The sequence below is a fragment of the Biomphalaria glabrata genome, chromosome 17, assembly GCF_947242115.1.
Source record: "Biomphalaria glabrata chromosome 17, xgBioGlab47.1, whole genome shotgun sequence".
Taxonomy (NCBI): domain Eukaryota; kingdom Metazoa; phylum Mollusca; class Gastropoda; family Planorbidae; genus Biomphalaria; species Biomphalaria glabrata.
Window position 1 is genome coordinate 2,503,266 of NC_074727.1, and position 27,625 is coordinate 2,530,890.

Sequence of the window (27,625 nt, forward strand, 5' to 3'; positions counted from 1 at the left end):
CGAAAGTAGTGTTGTAATATCGAAAGTGTTGTGGCATTATTTTGTGTCATACTATGCATTTTTTTTTTACTCTTGTAAGAGATTTATCTAATAGTCAGATTTTTAAGTATTGTTATAACCCTATTCGCGATGCAAAAGAGTTAACTGTGTGTGATCAGCTGACATAGGTGACACAGGCCAGTAATACAGTTTAGCTTGCTATATTGAAAGGCAAGGGACATTACTGAAATGAACTTTGCACGTGAATAGCGCCCGTGTTATGGTCATCTGATCATAGGCCTGTTCAGACCAGAGACGCAGTGTGTTAGAAAGCGGCAGTTCAAGACCGGAGAGCGTTGACACCGGGACTGTTAGTCAGCCATAAGGTCCTGGTGCAGTCCTCCAGTGAAACGTATGAGTCCAGGAAGAGATAGAGACAGTAGAGTTTTGTACGGAGCCCATGACGACCTGCTAGCTATTGTGAAAAGACGAAAGCTTAAAACCTTTGGCCACATTACAAGATCTACGGGGCTCGCAAAGACCTTCCTTCAGGGAACAGTGCCAGGGAAAAAGAAGAAGAGGCAGACAGAAAAAGTGATGGGAGGACAACATTAAAGAATGGACAGGCCTGCCATTAAGAGAGGTTCTAAACAAGGCAAAAAAAAGGGAGGAATGGAGAAAGACGGTCGACAAATCTTGCCTGGTGCCCCAACGGTCCAACAGACTAAGGGATAGATAAAGGTAAAAGGTACAATGTAACATTTTAGTTGTTGATGTGTTTGTTGCCAATTGTCTAGTATTGGCTGTTATCTACTTGACCATTATTAAAGTACCAGATTATTTGGAGCCTTGTTGTCAAGTTCTTGATGTGTTGATGTGTTGTGTTGTGTTTAGCAGTGTTTACAGAAGGCCTGATTAGGAGAGAGAATCGTAACAGTATAAATAAATGTATGATCATTTTCATACAAACATAATTAATTTTTCTATTTTATGCCTAAACCTAAACCTAGACTAAATCTAATATGAGACAGTAGGAAGGCAAAACAAGAGTGTAACAGTACTAAAGTGAAGCTCCCCTTAAAGACCTCATGATCTATAAGGCAGACGATGTTAAGGTCTTTCTTTGGCCAACGGTTAACGGGGAGGGTGTGGCCAGCACAACGACCAACCACCTTTACTGTCCCCGACTAAAGAACTGAGCGGCGCACTAGAAATCCAGAAATTCAGAATCCAAGTCTTCAGCGAGATTCGAACCCAGGAATCCAGGTTTGGAAGCCAACTGCTTAACCACTCAACCACCGCGCCCCGGAGCGTAGTAAAGCCAAAATGTTATCGAAAAACTTAATAAAATATCATATTTTTCTGTCACTTCAGATTGATCGTTGTTTTGATTTCGTTGAAGCTATTATAGGTACATTCTGTACGCTATTACAAATACGGATGGCGTACACACTTGGAGGAGAAAGAAATGGGGCACCAACTGGCGTGGCTGCCCCGTGCGCCTGGCACCGTCAGTACGCCAATGGGGGTTTTTTCTTGCTGTTCAATTCAGGCCAGAGCCAACTGTATCTTCAGCATTGTCAGTTGCTTCTGTCTGTGTGGAGAAAGCGTCTAGTGTGCTTGGCTTATCTGTCGAGATGGAGAACGAAGCTGTCGCTTACATTATTTTATACATGTCTACATTTCTCGTTTTTGTGTAAGTTCAGCTGTCTACGTCTTTAGGGCACTCCTGCCTTTTCTTCTGCATACCTCATTTTCTGTTTACATCGCTGTTGTGTCCTGTGGTCAATCTAGTTCGTCTTGGACTAGAGAAACACGGCTCCAACCGTATCCTCAGCATTTGGTTAGGGTATCAGTACGTTCATACGTTTCTACATTCAAACGTTTAGCTTACACTCAATGTATTGTTATAACCTTGTCATGCACACCACCGTCCAAAATAGTGCAGAAAGTGCGCACTATTAGTGAATAGACTAGGAAGGATGTTGACATTAGGGAAGAAAGAAGAACGATTTCCGCCCAAGTCTAGAGCCGAGATGAAGATGCTGTGCTCAAGGCAGATGTCCTTTGTGTTTGTCATGTCCTCTTGCAAATAATCACATATGTCTCGTTGAGTCGCCTCTTTTTAGTTATTGCAGTATTTTCTTGTGAATATTCTTTTTTACTGGACAGTATAATATATATATATATACCATCCAAAAAGACAATGGGACTTAGTATAGGATAAATATCTAATTAATATGAATAGCATTAGCATTAAGATAAGGTTGCTTTTGAATTTTCTTAGAAAAAAAAATATACATCTCTCCGTTTAAACGTTTTGGATCCGCCCTTAGGTTAAAGGTAGACATTTCACGTTTCTCATAGTTTGGCCTACAATGGTATCAGTGAAACCACGAACTCCGGTGCGGGTTTCACATAGTTTGGCCTACAATGGTATCAGTGAAACCACGAACTCCGGTGCGGGTTTCTCATAGTTTGGCCTACAATGGTATCAGTGAAACCACGAACTCCGGTGCGGGTTTCACATAGTTTGGCCTACAATGGTATCAGTGAAACCACGAACTCCGGTGCGGGTTTCTCATAGTTTGGCCTACAATGGTATCAGTGAAACCACGAACTCCGGTGCGGGTTTCTCATAGCTTGGCCTACAATGGTATCAGTGAAACCACGAACTCCGGTGCGGGTTTCTCATAGTTTGGCCTACAATGGTATCAGTGAAACCACGAACTCCGGTGCGGGTTTCTCATAGTTTGGCCTACAATGGTATCAGTGAAACGACGAACTCCGGTGCGGGTTTCTCATAGTTTGGCCTACAATGGTATCAGTGAAACCACGAACTCCGGTGCGGGTTTCTCATAGTTTGGCCTACAATGGTATCAGTGAAACCACGAACTCCGGTGCGGGTTTCTCATAGTTTGGCCTACAATGGTATCAGTGAAACCACGAACTCCGGTGCGGGTTTCTCATAGCTTGGCCTACAATGGTATCAGTGAAACCACGAACTCCGGTGCGGGTTTCTCATAGCTTGGCCTACAATGGTATCAGTGAAACCACGAACTCCGGTGCGGGTTTCTCATAGTTTGGCCTACAATGGTATCAGTGAAACCACGAACTCCGGTGCAAGTTTCTCATAGTTTGGCCTACAATGGTATCAGTGAAACGACGAACTCCGGTGCGGGTTTCTCATAGTTTGGCCTACAATGGTATCAGTGAAACCACGAACTCCGGTGCGGGTTTCTCATAGTTTGGCCTACAATGGTATCAGTGAAACCACGAACTCCGGTGCGGGTTTCTCATAGTTTGGCCTACAATGGTATCAGTGAAACCACGAACTCCGGTGCGGGTTTCTCATAGTTTGGCCTACAATGGTATCAGTGAAACGACGAACTCCGGTGCGGGTTTCTCATAGTTTGGCCTACAATGGTATCAGTGAAACGACGAACTCCGGTGCGGGTTTCTCATAGTTTGGCCTACAATGGTATCAGTGAAACCACGAACTCCGGTGCGGGTTTCTCATAGTTTGGCCTACAATGGTATCAGTGAAACCACGAACTCCGGTGCGGGTTTCTCATAGTTTGGCCTACAATGGTATCAGTGAAACGACGAACTCCGGTGCGGGTTTCTCATAGTTTGGCCTACAATGGTATCAGTGAAACCACGAACTCCGGTGCGGGTTTCTCATAGTTTGGCCTACAATGGTATCAGTGAAACCACGAACTCCGGTGCGGGTTTCTCATAGCTTGGCCTACAATGGTATCAGTGAAACCACGAACTCCGGTGCGGGTTTCTCATAGCTTGGCCTACAATGGTATCAGTGAAACCACGAACTCCGGTGCGGGTTTCTCATAGTTTGGCCTACAATGGTATCAGTGAAACCACGAACTCCGGTGCAAGTTTCTCATAGTTTGGCCTACAATGGTATCAGTGAAACGACGAACTCCGGTGCGGGTTTCTCATAGTTTGGCCTACAATGGTATCAGTGAAACCACGAACTCCGGTGCGGGTTTCTCATAGCTTGGCCTACAATGGTATCAGTGAAACCACGAACTCCGGTGCGGGTTTCTCATAGTTTGGCCTACAATGGTATCAGTGAAACGACGAACTCCGGTGCGGGTTTCTCATAGTTTGGCCTACAATGGTATCAGTGAAACCACGAACTTTTTTTAAATCAGATATGTAGGCTTATTATCATGTCCCACAGAAAAGTAAAGATCCGTTCACTTTTCCTGGAATTGTCGACATTCAGAATCTCATTTCATAAACGCACATATGATAAAGGTGACGGTACCAATCCATCAGAGAAAAAGTATGAGCCCAAACTTAGGTAAAAATAAAATACATCTTTCTACAATTTTCTACACTTTGTGGCGACGTTTCGGTGGGCCTGATGAGACCACGTCGCGGCCCAGATCTGGCTATTAGAGCATTTAGATTGCAGCTAGTGCAGGGGTTCTCAGCCTGTGGGTCGCGACCCCTTTAGGGGTCGATTGACGATTTGCCAGGGGTCGCCTAAGACCATCGAAACTATGGATTGTTTTTGTCTATTCTTCTATTGCTGTATGTGTGTGTGTGTGTGGGAGGGGGGTCGCGGCAGAGTGGGGAGTTGTAAATAAAAGGGGTCGCCGAGCATAAAAGGTTGAGAACCGCTGGGTTAGTCAGAAGTGGGAAGGGGAGTTAGCGACTGGACACAAGAAACACATTGTTGCTCCGTTTTTTTCATGACTCACTGTTATCGGCATAAAAGGGACTTAACTTTTGAACCATTCATGTACAGCTTTCTGCAATTAATTCCCCCTGATTTAATGACAATGGTATGTCTTGTTAGTTGATTGTTGTTCATTGATTTACGTGTGTTGGAGAAGGGGGGGGGACAAAAGGGGAGGAGATTTTACAATGTAAAAGACCCCCCGCCCCCTCTACTGCTCTCGGTAACACGCCATAGATAAAAACATTCTCATTCAAGATCCTTTCACTTTAAGTGAGAATTTCGCTTTTTGCATCTTCTCAAACAATATAATTTGTGTGCTTAAAGAAGAGCCGAAATTTAGTTTTAGAATTACCTTGAATTGTTCTTATAAAAATCTTATATCAACCCTGTCTGTCAGTCTGTCTGTCTGGTAAAAAGCTTGTACACGTTATTTCTTCACACCCAATCTCGGATCAATCTGAAACTTCGCCCAATTATTTTATTAACCTGATCAAACATTTTACCAGACAGACAGACAGAGTTGAAACAAGCTTTCTAATAAAAACCAGATACACTTGAGGTGTTGGAAAAGGCAAGATGTATTTCAGAACTTTTCGGTTAAAACCAGATATGCGTGTTGTATTTCTAGCGAGCATGATGTAAAAGTACACTTCTTATGTTAATTTTTTGTAAGACTCCGTCTGGAGGCCATTCCAACTAGTGCTTTTCTTCAGCATGTGACAAATTTTCTGGCATGAATGTTGCGTTCATTTTAAATGTAATCCATTCAATATGATCTGTTTAAATCAGGGAGATCGTTTCTTCCACACCATTCGCGAATTGTACAAATGCTGTGTTATATATATCAGAGTATCAGTATTGATTTTAGTTGCTAACTAATTATAAACTCATGGCGTCTTTTTCTCCATTACAAACTCTCTTTTGGTTTAGTTTTGCGATGGCAGCGTTCCCTATATCTTGACCTGGAAACAAAGAAATTTCTTGGCTTTGAAACGATAAGATAAGACAATTTAAAGCATAGACTATTTCTGCTAAATATGCTATTTTACAAAGCCATTTCCAGTCATGCAAGCCATTTCTCAACTCTATCAGAGAGTTGGCCAAAGAATTAGATGACCCCATAGATAGCAAAGTCTGGACAGAACACAATACACCTATATATAAATAATTGTATTTTTTTCATCAGCCGTTAATTGTCAATTGTTTACTGTCATTTCAAACAAACCTTCGCAATGATTATCAATCTTCATTTACGTCATAGTAGAGATTAAGTAAGATAACTTTTTTTTACGAAATGCAAGTTTATTTAAATAGGCTATTTATATATATATATATATATATATATATATATATATATATATCGACTCATGGGCGTAGCCAGGATTTTATTTCGGGGAAGGGGGTTTGGGGGGTGTATTTTTTTTACCCCCCCCCCCCCCGCGATTTTTTTTTTAATATGTATTTATGTGTGTGTGTGTGTACATAATCTTTATTGTATTCTGACCCTTCATTCCTTCGGAATGACGTTAATTGTGCCCTAGAATAGGTTCTCCCATTAGTGGAAAAATTGTAGATTCCCCGCCAATACTAGCAAGGGGGTCTGAGGGAGCACTAGGAGCTCCCTTAGCGCGGGGCGAAGCCCCGCCGCCAAGCACTATTTCTGATATTGAAAGCCAACAAAATGCATATTCTGAGGTATCTACAGTGCATTTTCCTGCTATTAAAAGGTTTTATTTCAAATACCTAATGTGCTATTCTTACTGACTTAGACCCTCCCGCGACGTTTGGCGCATTTGCCGTCAAGCTGTTTCCATAAAATTGTAGATTCCGAGCCATTACTAGCAATGGGGTCTGAGGGAGCACTAGGAGCTCCCTTAGCGCGGGGCGAAGCCCCGCCGCCAAGCACTATTTCTGGTCTTGAAAGCCAACAAAATGCATGTTCTGAGGTATCTACAGTGCATTTTCCTGCTATTAAAAAGTCAACAAAGCCAACAAAATGCATGTTCTGAGGTATCTACAGTGCATTTTCCTGCTATTAAAAAGTTTTTTTTCAAAAACCTAATGTGTTATTCTTACTGACTTAGACCCTACCGCGCCGTTCGGAGCATTACACGTCAAGCTGTTTCCATAAAAATCTGTCACTGGTAACGTCTGAAGCCTCTTCCCACCTGCCATGAGGACCTCAATGAATAAGTGGCGTCAAGTTGTACTAGGATATCATTGCAACTCTTCTTATGCGTAATTCATTTTGTCGGAGAACTTGTCCCGCAAACCTCATGCGTCGCTCTCTCACAATCTTACTAAAGGGTCGACTCCCAGTTCGGCATAGGATTTCCTTGATTTAAACCCGATCTCTATAACTGACTCCTAAAATCTGTCTTAGCCATCTTTGTTGAGCCAACTTTAGTGTTTTTCAATTTCGGCAGATGACTATTCACTGCAGTTTATTAAGGGAGCCCTGCCACTGGTAAAAATGTGTAACCTCTCTTGAATACGCTCTTGGAATTAAGTGGCTTTAGTTTGCTTTAGATTTTATATCGAAAAGAGAAGTTTTATCGTCAAAATCATCTGTTGGGGGTTTTCCACCTCAAAATGCTCTTTACTCAAAACCATCTGGAGGGGTTTTAAACTTTAAACAAACTCCATCTGTAGAAGAGGGGTTTAAACTCAAAACCCCCGATTGGATTGGCTACGCTCAAATAATTTTAGTGTGTAATTTGCTTTTCTTTTTTTTATATTGAAGAGGTATTTTTTAGCATTAAACCCCTCTGAATGGGGGTTTAAATTCAAATTCTTTTGCCAACGCTCATAGCATTTTGAGTTTGTAATTTGCTTTTTTCTTACACTGAAGATGTATTTTTGAGCCTCAAACTCCCCTAGCGGGGGGTTTAAAATCAAAACCCCTTTGGCTGCGCTCATAGATTTTAGAGTGAGTAATTTGCTTTTATTTATATTGAAGAGGTACTTTTTAGCTTCAAACTCCACTGGAGGGGAGTTTAAACTTAAAACCCATTTGACTACACTCATAACATTTTGAGTGTATAATTTGCTTTGTTTTTATTATTAAAGAGGTATTTTTTACCTTCAAACCCCGCTGAAGTGGGGTTTAAACTCAAAACTATGTCAAAACCCATTTAGCTACGCTCATAACATTTTGAGTGCCTAGTAGCTTTTTTTTATATTGAAGAGGGGGTTTATCGTAAATTTTGGAGGGGGTTTTAAAATCAAAATCTCCCTTAACTGTGCTCTTGGAATTAGGGGATTTTCGTTTGCATTTTTTTTTTGTTTTGTTTTATAGAAGAGGGGGGGTTAACTGCAAAAACCCCAAGTAAGCGGTTTAAAACTCAAAACCCCTAGTAGGGGGTTTTAAACTCAAAACTCCTGGTAAGGGTTTTTAAACTCGAACCCCCCTGGTAGGGGGTTTTAAACTCAAAACCCCCTGGTAGGGAGTTTTAAAATCAAAACCCCATTGGTTGTGCTGGGGCAAGTGATGGTTTAGTATTAAAATCTCACCTAAAATAAACAAAATCAAAGCAAAAAATCATTCACTAAATTCCGATTTCCCCCCAAGGGGGGGGGATTTCATTTCGGGGGGGGGGGGGGGGGTTTGAACCCCTACCCCCCCCCTGGCTACGCCCATGTTAATCGACTCTCTCTCTCTCACTCCGTTTTGTTTGTTTGTTTTGTGTGAAAAAAAAACAAACTATGAGCTTACATTGTAACGTATCTATATATAAAGATATGCATATACGTGTAAAATGTAGATAGCTGTTTCTCGAGGTTAGATGCTGTACTTCAGCCTACGTTATGAATGTTTATCTATTACAATTTCAATACCAGTAAGACATGTATGTATATTGATTTTTTTTTTTAAATTCTATTTATAGTAGGATACGATCTGATGATTATTTCTACTGGGACTTGTAAAAGTAGGCCTACTAAATATATAAACTGGTTAGCTTTTAATTTCTTTTAAACCCTTTTATTAATACATTATATCGATTTATTTGAGCTCAAACTGTTTATATTGTACTGCTTGATTTTTAGTGGCCCCCGAAAGGGGAAAAGACGCTATTAGTTTTGTGCGAAATGTCTGTCCGTCTGTCCGTCCGTCCCGTTTAGATTTCGTAAACTAGAAAATATATTGAAAATCGGAAATCACAATATTTTAGACCATTCAAAGTTCTGATGCAACTGCTACTTTTTGTTTTCTGAAAGCGAAAAATCTAATTTTTAAAATCAGTTATGCAAGCAGTTTTTTTATGAGAAAAAGCTAATTAGTATGCATTACAAGTTAGACCTAATTTAAAAAGAATAGTAATCTTGTAAACGTCATTTTTGTGAACTTTTTTTTATTGCGGAATTTTTTTATATTTTTTTTGAGGATTCGAATATCTATACCTTTAATCCTTTGTTCTATTGTAAAGACCAGTGGGAGAATATTTTTGTCAAAGCCTCAAACTTAATTAAACTTTATCAGCACACAGGTTCTACAATATTTGGTAGAGCTGTATTGATAAATAGTTTGGTCATTCCAAAGATTGTTTATTTGGCTAACATTACAGAGCCACCTCCTAAATTCATAAACAAGCTGAACAAGTTAATTAGAAGCTTTATATTTGAAAACACTATTAGGAGCATTAAGCACACTACACTCATTCAAAACAAAGAGGATGGGGGGATAAACTTGCAAGATGTTAAAACAAAAATACATTCGCTAAGGCTAAAACTTGTAGGTCAAGTAGTTAGGAACCCAACAAACTTTCCCTTGACAATTTACTATTATGGTTTAAGATTAAGTAGTCTTCTTCCAATACACAATGATACTCCTCACTATTTTGGTACAGTCACACATCCATTTTACAGATCTATTTCAAGAGTTTTACCTGGTAATGAACATTTAATACACAACAAAACCAAAGAATCATAAACAACACTTAAAAAGCTGTTACATGAAAGCCTAGTGAATAGGATTAAGTGGGGGAGAGTTCTTGGGGTGACAGAATTGAAGGACACATTCATAAACCTACACAGCAAACATATCCCACCAAAAGCTAGAGAGATAAGCTATAGACTTATCTTTTGGATGACCCCTATGGTTAGAAGACGGGCAAATGACCGTGAATGTATATTATGCCACCTTGAAAATGCTGATAATGAGAAAAATATGTATTTGGAATGTCCATTATTTCTACAAGTTAGAAGTACTGTAATGGACCTATTGGAAGCAAACTGTGGCAATTATTTAAATGTTAACTTGTCTATTATTTTAAACAATCTGCCAAAACTAAAAAATAAAATGATACATAACTTTAACTTGATTATTGTTTCCGAATACAGGAATCTTGTTTGGGCTAGCTGGCTCAAATGTCTACATAATAATAAGGTGTTTGATCCTAATCACTTGGAATTAACATTTAGAAAAAAATAATAGACTTTAGGGTAGAGAATTATCTAGTTTGATTTTCATATACCTGTACAATGCTCATGTAGTTTTCCAGAAATAGGGTGTTGGGGGTCAGGGATATCTGATATTGTGTTGATTGTTTTGGAGTAGAGGATACTTGTATTATTTTTCTGTCTTTAGGGGGGGTCATTGGTTAGGTAGTATGTCTTTGATATTAAATAATATTTCTATTACTATTATTATATTTTTAGGTTAATCACTTTTCAATTGTTTATGATTTAATACTTGTGAATCATGAGAACTTACAAATAAAAAAAAAGCCCACAAAAGAGGCAAGAAGTCCCATAAAAGAGGCACATAAAGCCCAAAAAAGAGGCAAAGAAAAGAGGCATAAGGCCCAAGGATTCCTATGATGATAAAGCTAAAACTGATTCGATTAAGAGATGGAGCCTTTTCAAAACAATTAGATCAATTATAAGACATCAGTTAGGCCAGGGGAGGCGCGGTGGCTGAGCGGTAAAGCGCTTGGCTTCCGAACCGGGGGTCCCGGGTTCGAATCCTGGTGAAGACTGGGATTTTCAACTTTGAAATCTTTGGGCGCCTCTTAGTCCACTCAGCTCTAATGGGTACCTGACCTTAGTTGGGGAAGAGTAACGGCGGTTGGTCGTTGTGCTGGCTACATGACACCCTCGTTAACCGTAGGCCACAAAAACAGATGAACTTTACATCATCTGCCCTATAGACCACAAGGTCTGAAAGGGGCACACTAATTAGGCAAGGTTCACATCTAACTTTACATTCACTTTCACCTATCCTTTAATCTGCGGGATCGTTGGGGCACTACACAAGATCTGTTAACCTTCTTTCTCCATTCTTATCTCTCATTTGTCTTTCTGAAAATATTGAAGCCTGCCTGGGTTGACCACTTCGGGGGCCGATTTTGAGTTTGTGTTTCCACACAAACTGTCTTTTGTAACCTTGTTCTTTTGTGTGTTTAATTTTGTGCTGATGGATTTATTGTACTTTTTTACAGTGTACTTTAAATAATGTTTTTCATTCTACTTGAACTATTCACGAGGGAGGGGCTTTTTAACACAATCGGAAAAAAATGTTTTGGTAATAGATCACTATGTGGTACATAAACTTACTCGACGCTTACCTGACATTGGTTACTGTTGACTTGAAAGTTATGAATAGCCCTACAGCTGCTAAAGCTATTTTTCGCAACCTCTATTTTGAGGCGCGGTGGCTAAACTGGGGGTCCTGGTTTCGAATCCTGGTGAAGACTCGGATTTTAGATTTCGGGATCTTTGAGCACTTCTAGTCCACTTGACTTTAGTTGGGGAAAAATAAAGGCGGTTGGTCGTTGTGCTGGCCCACATGACAGCCTCGCTAACCGTAGGCCACAGAAACAGATGACTCTTACATCATCTGCCCTATAGATCGTAAGGTCTGAAAGATGAACTTTATTTTGGTAGTGGATTATGAATTTGTTAAATTGATGAAAATATGAATAAAGAAATCCAACTTCAAAATTGCCTCATTTTTTAATCTATTTTGTTTTTGTTTTTTAAGTACTCTTAAGGTCTCGCGTGCGGTGTGATGTTGACATTATTGTTTCTTGTTATGGCGCTTCAAATTCCAGAGCTTAACGCTCGAGACACAGACATAACTTGTGATCCAGATGTCCCTTTCAGACCTCAGCCTGTAGTCCATGTCCACGCAATAGCCATGCCCCAAAGCGACATTCACATGACTATCTGCAATGAGGGTGAGTACCTTGACTGGTACAAGTGCTCACCCTGTGAAGAAGGAACATTCAGAACAAAACAGATGGCCGCACTAGATAGATACTCTTGGTGTCAGAAGTGTCAGGAGCCAGGCATGGTATGTACGAAATTTTAATACGCCTAATCTCTACCTGTTACATACAATATTTTATTATTCAGATATATGTTTATCATCATCTCAATACAACAGAACTTCGTAATAAATAAAGCACTGAAAAATTCCACGAATCTAAAAAAGAAGAATCTTATCTTTTAAACTAAAGACTTTACTTCAAAGGAGATAATTACGTCCTACGCTATTCATGTGTCAATCTAGTCACGCGTGTTAATCAGGGACTTTAACTCGACTAAGTCGTTGATTTTCCTGGCTGATTCAAGCAACCCATTCGATGCTCTAACGGCACTGTGGAAGGAGCACTTTCAAGTACACATTGGGATTCGAAGTAGGGCCCACTGTTAGATAGTGTTGTGGGCTAATCTAATCTGACTTCGACTATGTATCAATTATTACTTAACACAGAACATTACAAGTTGAATATAGTTGATAACAACATTCAGTTCTATAAAATGATGCTTTATTAACCACTGGGAAATCCGTCCAGTATTCCTAAAACGTCGCTATATCTAATTACTATTCAACTGCTATTCAAAACACAACCTACTTCTAACATAACGCCATGTTGGTCTCTCGTTCACTACGTCTACTACGTCATTAGTCTGTCTTACTACGTCACTACTTTTACCGTCGCTAAAACTATACACAATATATTTAACCAACAAAACTAACCTACTCTAAACTAGTACATTACAATAGTCAGCGGTTTATGCTACACAGCCACAAACGTAATGTGATCGTATAATCATAAAACAATTGAATTACAAAGCTTATATCAACTCATTCAGTCTATCTTTTTGTCTCTCTGTCCGTCTGGTTATCTGGTAAAAAAAAATATGCTTTTCTTCCATTTCCGTGATTTCCCATTATCGGGTCAAGCTAAAACTTTGCTTGCACAATTATTCATTAAACCTGACAAGACATGAATCAATACAAATAATAATCGATTATTTAATTAGTTTTTGATGATTAATTATTATGTTTGATTTCGAAATAAGGGGAATAACTGCTACTTAATGAGAGATGTGGATATATATATATGGATTTTGTCCCCTTATTACATTTCGACACGTTTTTTCTCCCACTTCCCATTCTCCAATCAAGTTGAAAGTTTGCAAAATTATTCACAGTCAATAACAATGCACGAATCAATCCAAAGATCAACCAATTAGTTAATCATTTAGTACTAAATACTTAATTTTAATTTATATATCAGAAAGGGAGATAAACCCCCGCAATTTTCAGTTAAATAGCAGTTTTCAGCGGTTCCTTCCCTTAAATAAGCTTTGTTTGTTTTTTTTAAGTATCTATTTTCTTTTCCTTGTTTCTTGTAATTTAAATTATTTTTCAATATTTGTATTTCAGTACGAAATAGTCAAAGAGCCATGCACCAAGTCAAGAGACGCCAAAATCATGTGTGAGGATGGATTTTACCGGCTCGAAGTTCCCGAAATGCCGTGCAAATCTGAATGCGTCAGATGTGACATCTGTGGTGTTGGAATAAATATGTTTAGAAACTTCGAGGCACGTGAATGTGGCGGCTATACGAATACCGTCTGCTGCGAACATGAGGATATGGTTGTGAAAGATGGACAGTGCGTCGCCATAACAACATCAACAAGGGAAAAGACAACAATAACAACAATAACATCCTCCGTGACACACCATAAGGAGGGCTTCCAAGCAGGTTTTGTTGGCCAGTCTGCAATTCACAGGATATCAAACTGTTTGTGGATTATCTGTCTAGTCACCTTTGTACAGTGTATAAAGAACTTTGGAATTTATTTTCAAGGGCGAATAACTCTGTTTCCTGTACATGATGTACTGAAAGGAAGTGCTGAATAGTTTTGTATTTTAAAAAGTACATGGCTACTACAGGGTAAATTTTTTTGCACTTTTTTAGTGCTGATCCACAACTGATCTATTTTTGTTAGAACTTAAATACCTCTAGTCCAGTGTGACACAATGAAAACTGAAAGGCTGTTACAATTTTTGGTCAGCATTTCAGGTGATAGTTTGATTATGTATAATATATATGATGCACGTGTATCGATTGAATCGAAGATATCGATAGCTGAACGATTGATTTTATTCACTTTTACGCCTGTAACATTGTATTGTGTATATACGACTTTTTTTTATTTATTTATTTGTGTTTATTTTGTAATAAAATGAGTACTTTTCTTTCTTTATCTGGTCTGTTGTTTTTTAATGTATATAATCGATCAGCAAGAGCCACTTTATAAAGTAAGACTCTGATACAATTTCGCTATATAAAGTCGCCCAATAGAGCAACGTTCGGTACCAAAGATTAGTTTGGAACACTTACTAAAAAAATGTATTCTACAGTTTTAGCAGCACCTAATAGTGAAAAGCTAGAAATCTCAATATCTATTATATCTAGAATCAGTTTGTTTTCACCAAATAATTTTCTAAAATTGTTTTACCTTAGAGTGCCTTAGACAATCAAAACAAGACCATGACTTGAATATGCCAGTGTGGGGCCGCCGCTGAGTTTGTGCGACAACACAAACTTTCTTTGAAATGTAGTTTAGATAGAACCGTTAGTTTTGTTTAACAATTTACTGTGATTTGGGGACTGCTATTGATATTTCTTAATGAAATGTCAGTGTTTTTTCATCTGCGTCCTTGGGAATGTGGAGGTCAATGTCACTGTCACGTCCTTGGTTAGATTCTTTTGTCTGACTGATTCATTTGTTTGAATGATTCATTTGTCTGAATGATTTATCTGTCTGATTGATTTTATTGTCTGTTTTATTGATTCATTTGTTTGACTTATTTATTGATCGAACTGATTCATTTGTCCAACAGATTGATTTGTTTGACTGATTCATTTTTGACTTATTCATTTGTCTGACTGATTCTTCTGTTTGACTGATACTTTTGGTTTATTGAAGTCCTATTACTATACGTGAACTGCTAATAAACACTACCTCTATAGAACAAGTAAAGGCATATAAATATCTAGGCGTTATCATTAATAACAAGCTTACATGGGAAGACCACCTTGGAACTCTGACAAATAAAACAGCCCAGCGACTCTTTTTTCTATACAAACTCAATAGCTTTAAACTAAACAATAAGATCCTTGAGACTTTCTACTGCGCGGCTATACAAAATCTGCTTACATACGGAATAACTTGTTGGCAAGGCAACGCCTCTTCTAAACTTTTGCGACGTCTAGAAAACCTCATAAAAAGGGCATCAAAAATTACACTCACAACATTACCACATTTAAAGGAACTTTTTGAACAAAAGTGTTTAAGAAAAATCGAAAAAATCTTGGAAGACAAGGGCCACCCGCTCCATCAGAACTACGTCAGGTCTTCGCGAAGTGGGCTACTGCTTCAAGAACAAGAACGGAGCGGTACAAAAGTTCGTTCGTACATCACTCGGTCAGACTATATCAACGCCACTCGTTGATCAGGAAACATGAAAAGGACCAAGATGCCTGATTGTTGTCGCTGAATGTTGTGTCTGTTCTATTTATGTGTATGTTTCTGTTGTGTTGTCTTTGTATGAGAAAAGAGTCCTTGTAATCACAAAAAATTTCCATAAGGATCAATAAAGCAGTCTTAGTCTTAATCTTGATACATACATTTTATTAGATTGCAATATTTTGACTCTAGTTTACGTGAGTTTTCTTGTTGGATTTACAAAATCAAAGTGTTTGGAATTTGAATTCTTGGACACGTCTTTGTCTATTCATTTCGAAGTTATGTTGTCTTTATAGGAAGAAATAGAATCCACTAAAATCTATCATTGCAACTGTAGTTTTACATAAACAAGATAATCACTGCTTTAAGAATTGAGTGTAGATACTTCTTCGTTTGGATTCAAATGTTTAGAACCGCTGTAAATCGGTACGTACACTAGGATCAAATCTCGGAAATTCTGAAACGCACCTAAATCACCATAGACGCAGTGCTTTTAAATACGAGTATGAAAAGAACTAGAAGCTTAACGAAATCGGTAAGGAAACAATTTGTTTATTCAGGCACGGCTCAATACATACAACTTAATACAGACATTACGTTCTTTGAGCCTTAACCATTATCTGAAATATAGACCAAGGAATTTATTGCAGTTTTTCCATTTACTGTTGTGGGAGAACACAAGTCTAACATTTACTATCTGATACCAGGGTACTTATCTAAACGTATATAAATACAGACGTGACTTCATACAACGTGCTAGTTCAATCTAGACATGCATGCTAATCAACGACTTCAACTCTACCAAACTTAAACTCTGCCAAGTTATTGGTTTTCCTGGCTGACTAGTAGGAAGGTATTGATTTTAGATAAGGACTGATTTCTGCTTACACTTATAGTAAGGCTTAAATAAAAATTCGAAAAAAAAGAAATATTTTAAACTTAATGACCGACTTGTACACTTCTGTTACTGAGATTCCGAATAAAGCTTTTTCCTGGGAACACGCATCCATGACCTAGATAAATCAGACTCCACAGCTACAGACAGTTTTTCAGGACTTCGTAGTTCAAGCTTACTGTGGCCAGGAATCTAACTTGGGCTTGGCGTGATGCTATGCTGATGATGTAAAGGTTAACTAGTGTGCCGTGTGGCCAGCACAACGATTGACCCCCTTTGCATTTCCCCAACTAATGCCAGGTATCGATTACAGCTGAGTGGACACCGAGGTGCTCTTAAGATCCCGAATTCACCAGGATTCGAGGGCGGGACCTGCTTCCTCCTCGCCCCCGGTTCGAAAGCCAATTGGTAAACACAAATTGTTCCAGGTCGAACAAATTGTGCCAGGTAGAATTTATGCGCTCCGGATAGTCGTCACGACAGTCCCGAGTTCAAACCCTGCCCACCGCCACCACCCCCACCACCCGCCGTCCAGTTTTGAAGAACATCAGAGACTTATAAAAGAAACAAATACAAACTTTGCTGCTTCTAAAAGTTTTCTCGTGTCTTAGTGTCGCAGCCTCGATTGGACTTCATTGTGACAGTTAGTACTAGGATAGAACGCAAACTTGAATCAATCAATATTATTTAGATATACTAGATGGAATAGTTTAATAGAACTGTTGGCCGTTGTCTCATCAAGTCTTACAAACATAAAAATAACACGTGACAGTCACGTAGGTATACCGATAGGAGATCCTGATAATTGCTGATAAGGTTATCATTATCGAAAGCTAGATTTTTTTAACATATATATGGGTGTATTGACGAGAGGGAGAGAGAAGGAGAGACAGAGAGAGAGAGAGAGAGAAAGGGAGGACAAAGAGACAGAGAGAAATACAGAGAGAGAGAGAGAGAGAGAGAAACAGGCAGAGAGAGACAGGCGTTTTAATGTTTGATTAGAAATAGCGCTAAGATGGTAAAATACATTTTAAAGAAAATCAAACAAAGGACACCTTTTTAACGCAAGGGTATCACACATGTCAAGGTGAAGATTATCAAGAAGCAAAGTCAATCTACAAGCACATAGTATCGTAAAGTGAATTTTTTTTAAAGTTCAGACATTCGACTCCAAAACAGTCAATTACAACGGGGTTTTTCACAACTTTGAAATAAATAGAAGGTATTAACAGTCCGATTCTATTTTTAGAATTTGTATTCACGTCTTTAACCCTTAATACGCGTGTGGTAGATGAGCCTCTAAACATCAGAATTGTAATTCCATTTTGTATGCACTCATTGTAAAACAGCTCAGCACTTTAAGGGTTAAATGTGGTTATCGCTATGTCTAGACTCCAAATAAAAGTACTAGGTCTAGAAGTGGCATAAAGCTAAACAAAATTACTTGCTGTATTTGTGTCATCATTTTATCTTACAACAGATTGTACTTCCTTATGTTCTAATATACAGTAACATAGCAAGGTACCAGTGCACTCGGGTTCAGGAATAGGAAGGTAACAAGGTACCAGTGCACTTAAATTCAAATACATGTAGATCTACATGCTTCAATGACATGTAGATCTACTTCAATGACATGTAGATCTACAATGACATGTAGATCTACTTCAATGACATGTAGATCTACTTCAATGACATGTACATCTACTTCAATGACATGTAGATCTACTGCAATGACATGTAGATCTACTTCAATGACATGTAGATCTACTTCAATGACATGTACATCTACTTCAATGATATGTAGATCTACTGCAATGACATGTAGATCTACTTCAATGACATGTAGATCTACTTCAATGACAGGTACATCTACTTCAATGACATGTAGATCTACTTCAATGACATGTACATCTACTTCAATGACATGTACATCTACTTCAATGACATGTACATCTACTTCAATGACATGAAGATCAACTTCAATGACATGTACATATACTTCAATGACATGTAGATCTACTTCAATGACATGAAGATCTACTTCAATGACATGTAGATCTACTTCAATGACATGAAGATCTACTTCAATGACATGTAGATCTACTTCAATGACATGTAGATCTACTTCAATGACATGTAGATCTACTTCAATGACATGTAGATCTACTACAATGACATGTAGATCTACTTCAATGACATGAAGATCAACTTCAATGACATGTACATATACTTCAATGACATGTAGATCTACTTCAATGACATGAAGATCTACTTTAATGACATGTAGATCTACTGCAATGACATGTAGATCTACTTTAATGATATGTAGATCTACTTTAATGACATGTAGATCTACTACAATGACATGTAGATCTACTTCAATGACATGAAGATCTACTTTAATGACATGAAGATCAACTTCAATGACAGGTACATCTACTTCAATGACATGTAGATCTACTTCAATGACATGTACATCTACTTCAATGACATGTACATCTACTTCAATGACATGTACATCTACTTCAATGACATGAAGATCAACTTCAATGACATGTACATATACTTCAATGACATGTACATATACTTCAATGACATGTACATATACTTCAATGACATGTAGATCTACTTCAATGACATGTAGATCTACTTCAATGACATGAAGATCTACTTCAATGACATGTAGATCTACTTCAATGACATGTAGATCTACTTCAATGACATGTAGATCTACTACAATGACATGTAGATCTACTTCAATGACATGAAGATCAACTTCAATGACATGTACATATACTTCAATGACATGTAGATCTACTTCAATGACATGTAGATCTACTTCAATGACATGAAGATCTACTTTAATGACATGTAGATCTACTGCAATGACATGTAGATCTACTTCAATGACATGTAGATCTACTTCAATGGCATTTAGATCAACTTCAATGACATGTAGAACTACTTCAATGACATTTAGATCAACTTCAATGACATGTAGAACTACTTCAATGACATGTAGATCTACTTCAAGGACATGTAGAACTATTTTCAATGTATCAATGATAACAGTGATTTGCGTGTTTCTATTTTTAAATAGGCGTGAAAGGGGGTGAGGGGTACTCAATATCTAGAACAAAGATTTCAGTGACTATAAGGATTGTCATTCTTATTCAGTTCAAGAAAGTGAATCACATGCTTCATTCTGTCAAACATTATCTTGAATTCGTTATTTCATTTGAGGTAATTATCCATTTATGTAAATTGTGTTTACTTTTTTTAAAACCTATTTCACTTGCAACACTTCAATATTTTAAATAATCTACTTTCATACAGTACACACAGATAAACTTTATAATATCAAGGTTTTGCTAGAGAAATCCAACCCGGCAATGACAATTGATAAACCTTTGTCGATTTTTAACAAAGGAAAGCGTATGAATAGCTGTAATTAGGGCGGAGGAGAACAATCAATATCCTTACTTTATGTGCATGTTTTTCTTAACTAATTCCTCAGTCCTAACTTATGTTTGTTTGTAAAATGTTTTACTTATTTCGGATGTTCCTTCAGAGTTGAAGATCATTACTTCCTAGTCCAAACCTCCCGCAGGACGGCGGGGGATGGGAGCGGGCAGGGTTTGAACCCGGGACCATCGATAAGTCCGAACGACAGTCCAGCGCGCAAACCGCACGACCAGGCAGCCATCCTCGACTTATGTTTGATATTGGAGGAAACGTGTGTAGTGTCAGCTAGTGTAGGCTACACTTCAATGTTTCATTAATACATTTTGTAGGTAGCTCTCTTATACACACTCTAATTTCCTAGTTATTTTACGGTGACAATAAACAAAAAAAAACTTCACTATCAGACCCAATGTTTGGTTTTCGATTACCACCAATATATCCGTCAATTCTGCACCATTGTGAAGCCATACATTTTAAACTTTTTTTTTTACAGTTGAAGGGATTTTACCGTAAATATTATTAGCATTCAATTTTTTGTTTCTGTACCTAACTAGGTTTGCTCCTGAAACATGGCTTTTAAGTCGAAAGGTCTACTGATTATTTTGGCTATAACCTGTTTCGTGGTTAACTTTGACCGGACTAACCAGATATGCGATCCAGATGTACCTTCCAGAGTTCCGCCTAAACTGAATGCTGATGTCCAGGGCGTTTATGAAACTGACTGCTCTGAGGGTCAGTACCTTGACTTTTACACGTGCTTACCCTGTGAAGAAGGAACATACAGAACTAAGCAGATGGCTGCACTTGATAGGTACTCGGAGTGTCAAAAATGTCAAGAGCCAGGCATGGTATGTAGAATTACATCATTGCTACGGTCTGGGCGCAGCGTAGTGTGACTTGGGAATGGTGAATTACATCATTACTACTGTCTGGGCGCAGCGTAGTGTGAATTAGGAATGGTGAATTACATCATTGCTACGGTCTGGGCGCAGCGTAGTGTGTCTTGGGAATGGTGAATTACATCATTACTACGGTCTGAGCTCAGCGTAGTGTGACTTAAGAATGGTGAATTACATCATTGCTATGGTCTGGGCGCAGCGTAGTGTGACTTAAGAATGGTGAATTACATCATTACTACGGTCTGGGCGCAGCGTAGTGTGGCTTAGGAATGGTATGAATGCGTGTTGAAAGGGAGACAAGTCAGCGGGAAAAAAATGGAGTGAAAGCTAGAAAATGGAGTTACCATAGACATCTATAATATATATACCCAATCATGGGAAAGGCTTCGGGAGTCAACCCTGAGGAAACATCAGGTGCTGGCGACCCTAAGGCAGTTTGCAGCACCCAGTGCTTCATTCTGGCAGAACCTGCGACGCCGATGACCCCAAACTGTATCGGCACTGCCGTTCCTTTGGATACATCAGCTGCGTATTATTAAGTAAAATCTTTAAATTTAGAAAGCCTTCGGGATAGAAGACTTAAAAGTAAAGTAGCAATAACACATAAAACACTGAACCATAATCTTCAAATAAAAAAACCCAAACCTACTAAAATACTCAAAAAGACAAAGGCATATTCCTCGTTCCATATGCTAGGACAAATTTGTACACATACTCCTTCTTCCCTAGTGCTATTAGAGCATGGAATGGGTTGCCTGAGTCCGCCATGAAAACCAACGACTTGCAGAGTTTAAGTCACTGATTAACATGCATGACTAGATTGACATAGAGACACGCGTAGGACGTAATCTTATTTTTTTAATTAACGTCTGTAATTTATAAGATAAAAAAAAGATAAGTAATTAAGTTCTTTTTTTGTTTCAGCATGAGTATGTAAACGAGTCTTGTACAAAGACTCGAGATGCTTTGATCATGTGTTTGGGGAATTTCTACCGTCATGAAACTGAGGGAAAGCCTTGTGACTCTGAATGTCGGCAGTGTGAAGTCTGTGGCATTGGTAAAAACTTGTATAGAAATTATGAAGCTCGTCAGTGTGACGGTTACGAAAACACTTTCTGCTGTGATGAGGAAAACATGGTGGTAGTAAATGGAAGGTGTGCTGCAACCACAACATTCTCTTCTACTAGGGAATTGGTCACCTCATCTTTACCTTCTATAGGCAGCAGTGCCAAGTCCATTACCAGCAAGGCGCCCAAATATAATGAAACTGGTAAAGCTAAACGTCAAAATGTACGCAGCAAGGCCATTTCAAAGCATCGTATTTGTTTTCCATTAGCTGCTTTGTTGTTACTGGCAATTACTTATGATATTTTATAAATAATTTATTCTACTTTTACCGCATCTAGCTAGTAATCTCAGCTCAATTTTATCTAAACAGCGGCGTAGCTAGGGATTTGGGGTCAGGGCGGGGCTTGTATCCTTAAGAGGCCTCTGCATTTTGATATTCGACATGGTGTAACATTTAATGTAAAAAAAAAATAATATTCGGACACTCACCAGTGGATGTCGGGGGGAGGATTCTCAAATTTGGACTTCCCCCACCCCTAACCTAGTTACGCCACTGTATCTGGATAACCAAAATCGACATTGGTGTACTTTTTTCTATATCACTTCACTTTTGCTAGGAACGTTGCAGTGAGATCTGGTGAAGAGCAAGTACTATTTCTGTAGATACCTGATGTTTTGCAGTGCTCTGCGGTGATTTGTAGTGATATTCTGTGATATTGTCTTAATGTTGTTAAGTCATGGGTGCTTCATTTGATGCGAAGACAGATGCTAGACCGTATTTCCCGATAGATGTCTCATGTTATTTAGTTTGATTTTGCATGATGTTACTTAAAATTTAGTTATGTGTATTAAATGTTATGTAGTTATGTGTATTTTATGTGATATAGTTATGTGTACCTGATGTGATGTTATATGTAGTTCATGGTATGTAGTTATGTGTTCTTGCAGTGATGTTTATTTGATGTTGTGTAGTTAAGTGTGCTTGATGTGATGTGATGTGTATTTGATGTTGTGTAGTTATGTGTGCTTGATGTGATGTGATGTCTATTTGATGTTATGTAGTTATGTGTTCTTGAAGTGATGTGTATTCGATGTTATGTCGGAAGCGTGGTCGAGAGACCAAGTGTGCTTGAACTTGGCTTGGCTTGGCTACCTAGAAGGGGGCTCGAGGTTCGACACCCGACTCGGGCAGAGTTGTGTTTACTGAGCGCCTAAAGGCAGCACGGAAAACCAACTCCTAGATACCTCCTCTCCCCCCCCCCCCCACCGGTCCACAAATGGGATTGGACCAAAAGCGCTCTGAGCATGCTATAAGCATGAAAGTAGCGCTATATAAAAGCTATAATAAAAAATGTAGTTATGTGAGCTTGATGTGATGTGATGTGTAGTGTAGTATATATTTTTTTGTTCTTGATGTTATGAAGTTATAAGTATTCGATGTATGATTTGTACTTTTTGCTACGTATTTGTGTGTGTGTGTGTGTGTGTGTGTGTATGTGTGTGTGTGTGTTAGAAGGGAAACAATTGTAATAAATAGTTGCATATTAACTATTCTTTGGCTATATTCGGCTCTGTATCTGCACATTGAAAATCTTCTGCACTAAATTCGTAGTAGCTAGTAATTTGGGTGTTTAGGGAACACACGCTCAAAACACTAAGCTGAATCGTTGTTTCTGTTAAAACATTTATAAAGTCCCATAGTGTTGCTTTTTGTTTTTTATTTACATTTGTGTCTTTCAATGGTCGATTTTCACAAACGTCTGGTCGACATTTCAATCTGAATTTGTTTTTAATGGCAAGGGTAATTTTGGGCATATTTTTCTAAATATATTCAAGCGTGTATTAATTTTTTTTTATATGATCAAAAAAATTTGTTTTTTCATTGATTTATTTTATTGACAGCATTTTTACATTATACTAATAAACATTTGTTTCAAATCTCATTTTGTGATATTTTTTTTGGGTACATTTTTAAAGTCAATATGCGTGAAGTTTTCAAGATTTCTATATATAGTCTATATGTTCACAAAGCTTTTATGCATAGTCTATATGTTTGCAAAGCTATAATACATAGTCTATATGTTCACAAAGTTTTTATACACAGCCTATATTTTCGCAAAGCTTTTATTAATTCACTCCGTCCCACTAACCTTTCTCCAATGAAAGGGAAAATTGGCATACTTATATCAATTTAAAAATTGAATAATTTCTTTAAAATTGTGTCGTAATAAATGTTGTTTCATAAAAAAAATGTACTTATCTAAGGGGAGAGAGCTCGTGTGTAGGGAATTGGTTTGTACGATCAAGGGTTTAAACTATCAATAGTCTATAAAACCTATTATAATAGGTACTTGAATATGTCGTGGAGGCTCGAGGCCTAGAATTCGAATCTAGACTCAAGCTACTTTTTTTTTAAAAATAACTTTTGAAATCGCAGCACAGAAGCCTTCTCCCAAATGATTCCCGCTCCCTACTGATCTATTATGCTTGACTAAGTTGATTGGACCATAGTGCACTGAGCCTGCTACAAGCATGGACAATGCAATGAACAAGAGCAAACAGTAAAAATATTTCTAAATGCAAATGGTTATTATTAGTCTAGATCTATTAAACATAAATTATATCATTTATGCAATTTCATTCAATATATATATTTTTTTTTTTTTTTAAAGGAAACCTCAGAATTTGCGCTATTGAGTTTTAGCTTTATCATCATAGGAATCCTTGGGCCTTAGGCCTCTTTTCTTTGCCTCTTTTTTGGGCTTTATGTGCCTCTTTTATGGGCCATCTTGCCTCTTTTGTGGGCTTTTTTTTTTTTTTTTTTTTATATATATAATATGTTTTTATTTCTAAGTTATCATAATTCACAAGTATTAAATCATAAACAATTGAAAAGTCATTAACCTAAAAATATAATAACAGTAATAGAAATATTATTTAATAACAAAGACATACTACCTAACCAATGAACCCCCTAAAGACAGAAAAATAATACAAGTATCCAAAGAAAAAGATGACCTTAACATCTTCTGGCCCCATAGATCGCAAGGTCTCAAAATGATACTTAAGAAAGAACTTACACTGTAATAAGTTGGGTTTTTTTAGCGGGGTGGGTCAATAAAACATGAGAAGCTTTATAAGAAAAGTGGACGTAGGGTGACGTCAGTCGCTAATGAAATCCGGTAGCCAAAGTAGTTATCGAAACGTTACGTTAAAAAAAAATATGTTTCTGTTACTGCAGATTGTTCGTTAAATTCGTTTTTATTAGCCTTTAGCATTGCTTACGAGACGAATATGTATTACGTATACTATGGAGAGATGGGGTGGGCGACCAAGGCGCCCTATACACAATTATTACGCCCATGAATTTGTTTTACTTTTCCATTTGGGACTGTGTCAAATGTATCTAGAGGTTATGAGAGGAGAAAGCCTCTCGTGTGGCATCTTTGGAGGTAATTCCACATTTGCTTGTCTGTGGAGATGGTGTCTTGTGTGCTTATCGGTGGAAAGTGTATCTTGTGTGCTTATCTGTGAAGATATAATATTATGTGCTTATCTTTAGATACTAATTTTGTATGATAACAAAAAGTCTCTCTGTAATTCAGTTAAAAATTTAGTTTAAAAATTATCTAAAAGTAATAAGATCATTTTTTTTTTTAAGTTTATTAATTGTTATAGGTTTTTTACAATTTTGAACTATTCTCAATATATACCTGTATATTTAAGTTTGCATGTAATATTAGTTAGTATTCATCAATAAGAAATAAAAATGCTTAAATACACACACTACTATATGGGTTGTAACTATTCCTAGTTAAAGTTTCTTTATATTTAACATTGCTCTTATTAATAAAACTGAAGGTTATGTAGATCTAAAGAAATGTAGATAATATGTATATGAAGGCGGTGAATCAGCACAAGTTGATTTTTTATAGAGTCTGTGGAAATATATATATTTAAGAGACAGCTACTAACACGTAGAAGGTGCGGTGGCTGAGTGGTAAAGCGCTTGGCTTTCGAACCGGGGGTTCCGTGTTCGAATCCTGGTGAAGACTGAGATTTTCCATTTCTTCATCTTTGGGCGCCTCTGAGTCCACCCAGCTCTAATGGGTACCTGACATTAGTTGGGGGAAAAGTAAAGGCGGTTGGTCGTTGTGCTGGCCACATGACACCCTCGTTCACCGTAGGCCACAGAAACAGATGACCTTTATATCATCTGCCCTATAGACTACAAGGTCTGAAAGGGGAACTTTACTTTTACTTACACGTAATAAAATGGTAAGGCGTATATCAGTAAATATTTATCTTTGCTTGTATATCTAGGGCAAATGATATGCCTTCAACATTGAAAGGAAGTATTTTTAGTATTTTTTCATGGAATCGGATTTTTCCAGTGTGGTAAAGAGACACTAGTACATTTGATAAATTCCCGGTTTCCTATCATTTTATTAGACCTAGTTGGGAACGTAGAGTTGAAGCGTTGAGGCGAGGTGCTGTGTGTGTGTGGACATTCCGATGGCCTAGAGTCTAGACTAGCGTCTAGAGGTTAAGTTCGCTTAGTCACCTTAGTGCATTATCGCTAGGCGGTGTTGTCGTTTCCAGGGTCACTAGTTCGAGCCTTGGTCGGTGCAGTCCCCATTTGTCGGGATCTCGGGGAAAGTAAAGACAGTTGGTCGTTGTGCTGGCCACATGATACCTTCGTTAACCGTCGACCATGCTAATAAATAACTTTACATCATCTGCCCTATATCATCTGCCCTATATCATCTGCCCTATAGATAGCAAGGACTGAAAGGGTTAACTTTACATCATCTGCCCTATAGATAGCAAGGACTGAAAGGGTTAACTTTACATCATCTGCCCTATAGATAGCATGGACTGAAAGGGTTAACTTTACATCATCTGCCCTATAGATAGCAAGGATTGAAAGGGTTAATTTTATTAGTTACTTTACTATTTCCCTAACACCGCCGAGGGTCTCGGTCAAACAGGGTTAAAGTCATGAAACAAAAAGTTGGAATCATTTACTTATAAAACAATTCCTCCTCCTATAGAACTCAAAATGTTTACACATAAACTTGTGATGCATGACAGCCATGACAGTACATTTTAATTAAACTTGTAAAAAGATCGATTACAGAGTTGATCAACATTTTTTTTTAATATTATATAGAAAGAAGTAAAAACTAGGCAAGTTTAGTATCGATCCATCGAGATGTTATTTATGAATATGGATCAATCGATTTAGGTTGGTGTGTTTTGGTATTGTGGCCGGCTTCAGGCAGCGTCTAAGTTGTGAGAGCGTCGTGTTTTTACCATTATTGTTTACTTTATGGATTAAATGTCATTCACAACGCCTCTCTCTATCAACTGAACCGTGACTTTCATGCAAAAAGGGGGGGGGGGGCTGTGACGGTTGGCGTCATGGAATCCCTCCATGTTCCCGGTCAGCAGCTGTTCTTAGCAGGACATCAAGACAGAGGCCGGTCTATTCTTTTAATGTGTCCAGCCAACTTTTGTTTGGACGACCCTTTCTTCTTGCTGCCTCCACTGTACCTTGAAGCTTTGCTTTTTTTTTTATAAGCGGCTTTAACCTTATTACGTCAGACCTTTTCCCAGTCCAGAGTAAATAGGCCTACAGGAAATGTGGTCCCGAAAAAAACGTGAAATATATTGTTCCAGTTTGTATTGCTACAAGACTGGTCGTTATCAATACTTTTTTTTTAAACTTATCAGGATAGTGGCGCCCTCCGTTCTTAGTTCATCAACCTAACCCGACCCGTTCCCAAGATAAAGCCCCACTTACTTGACACGGAGATGACCCTACTGCGTGTTAAA

The 27,625-nt window shown here is 38.1% G+C and overlaps 3 protein-coding genes across 3 annotated transcripts in view; all 3 read left to right on the top strand.

The window, feature by feature from the left end:
- The window catches only part of LOC129923703 (uncharacterized), a 121,123-nt gene that overhangs the window by 46,297 nt on the left and 47,201 nt on the right, over nucleotides 1–27,625 (top strand). The gene's annotated exons all lie outside the window — the stretch shown is intronic.
- LOC106076732 (uncharacterized) lies at nucleotides 8,430–14,190 on the top strand. The gene is made up of 3 exons (XM_056016106.1): nucleotides 8,430–8,538; nucleotides 11,673–11,984; nucleotides 13,368–14,190. Exons 2-3 carry the CDS (start codon nucleotides 11,700–11,702, stop codon nucleotides 13,845–13,847), a joined length of 765 nt encoding a protein of 254 aa, XP_055872081.1. The 5' UTR covers nucleotides 8,430–8,538; nucleotides 11,673–11,699; the 3' UTR covers nucleotides 13,848–14,190.
- Nucleotides 19,342–23,020, top strand: LOC106076728 (uncharacterized). The gene is made up of 3 exons (XM_013237548.2): nucleotides 19,342–19,598; nucleotides 20,375–20,668; nucleotides 21,644–23,020. Exons 2-3 carry the CDS (start codon nucleotides 20,390–20,392, stop codon nucleotides 22,094–22,096), a joined length of 732 nt encoding a protein of 243 aa, XP_013093002.2. The 5' UTR covers nucleotides 19,342–19,598; nucleotides 20,375–20,389; the 3' UTR covers nucleotides 22,097–23,020.

Bases quoted from the DNA above. Each gene is read 5' to 3' on its own strand.
- LOC106076732 (XM_056016106.1), top strand. From the start codon at position 11,700: ATGTTGACATTATTGTTTCTTGTTATGGCGCTTCAAATTCCAGAGCTT. The intron at 11,985-13,367 runs GTATGTACGAAA...TTTGTATTTCAG, and splicing joins AGTGTCAGGAGCCAGGCATG to TACGAAATAGTCAAAGAGCC.
- LOC106076728 (XM_013237548.2), top strand. From the start codon at position 20,390: ATGGCTTTTAAGTCGAAAGGTCTACTGATTATTTTGGCTATAACCTGT. The intron at 20,669-21,643 runs GTATGTAGAATT...TTTTTGTTTCAG, and splicing joins AATGTCAAGAGCCAGGCATG to CATGAGTATGTAAACGAGTC.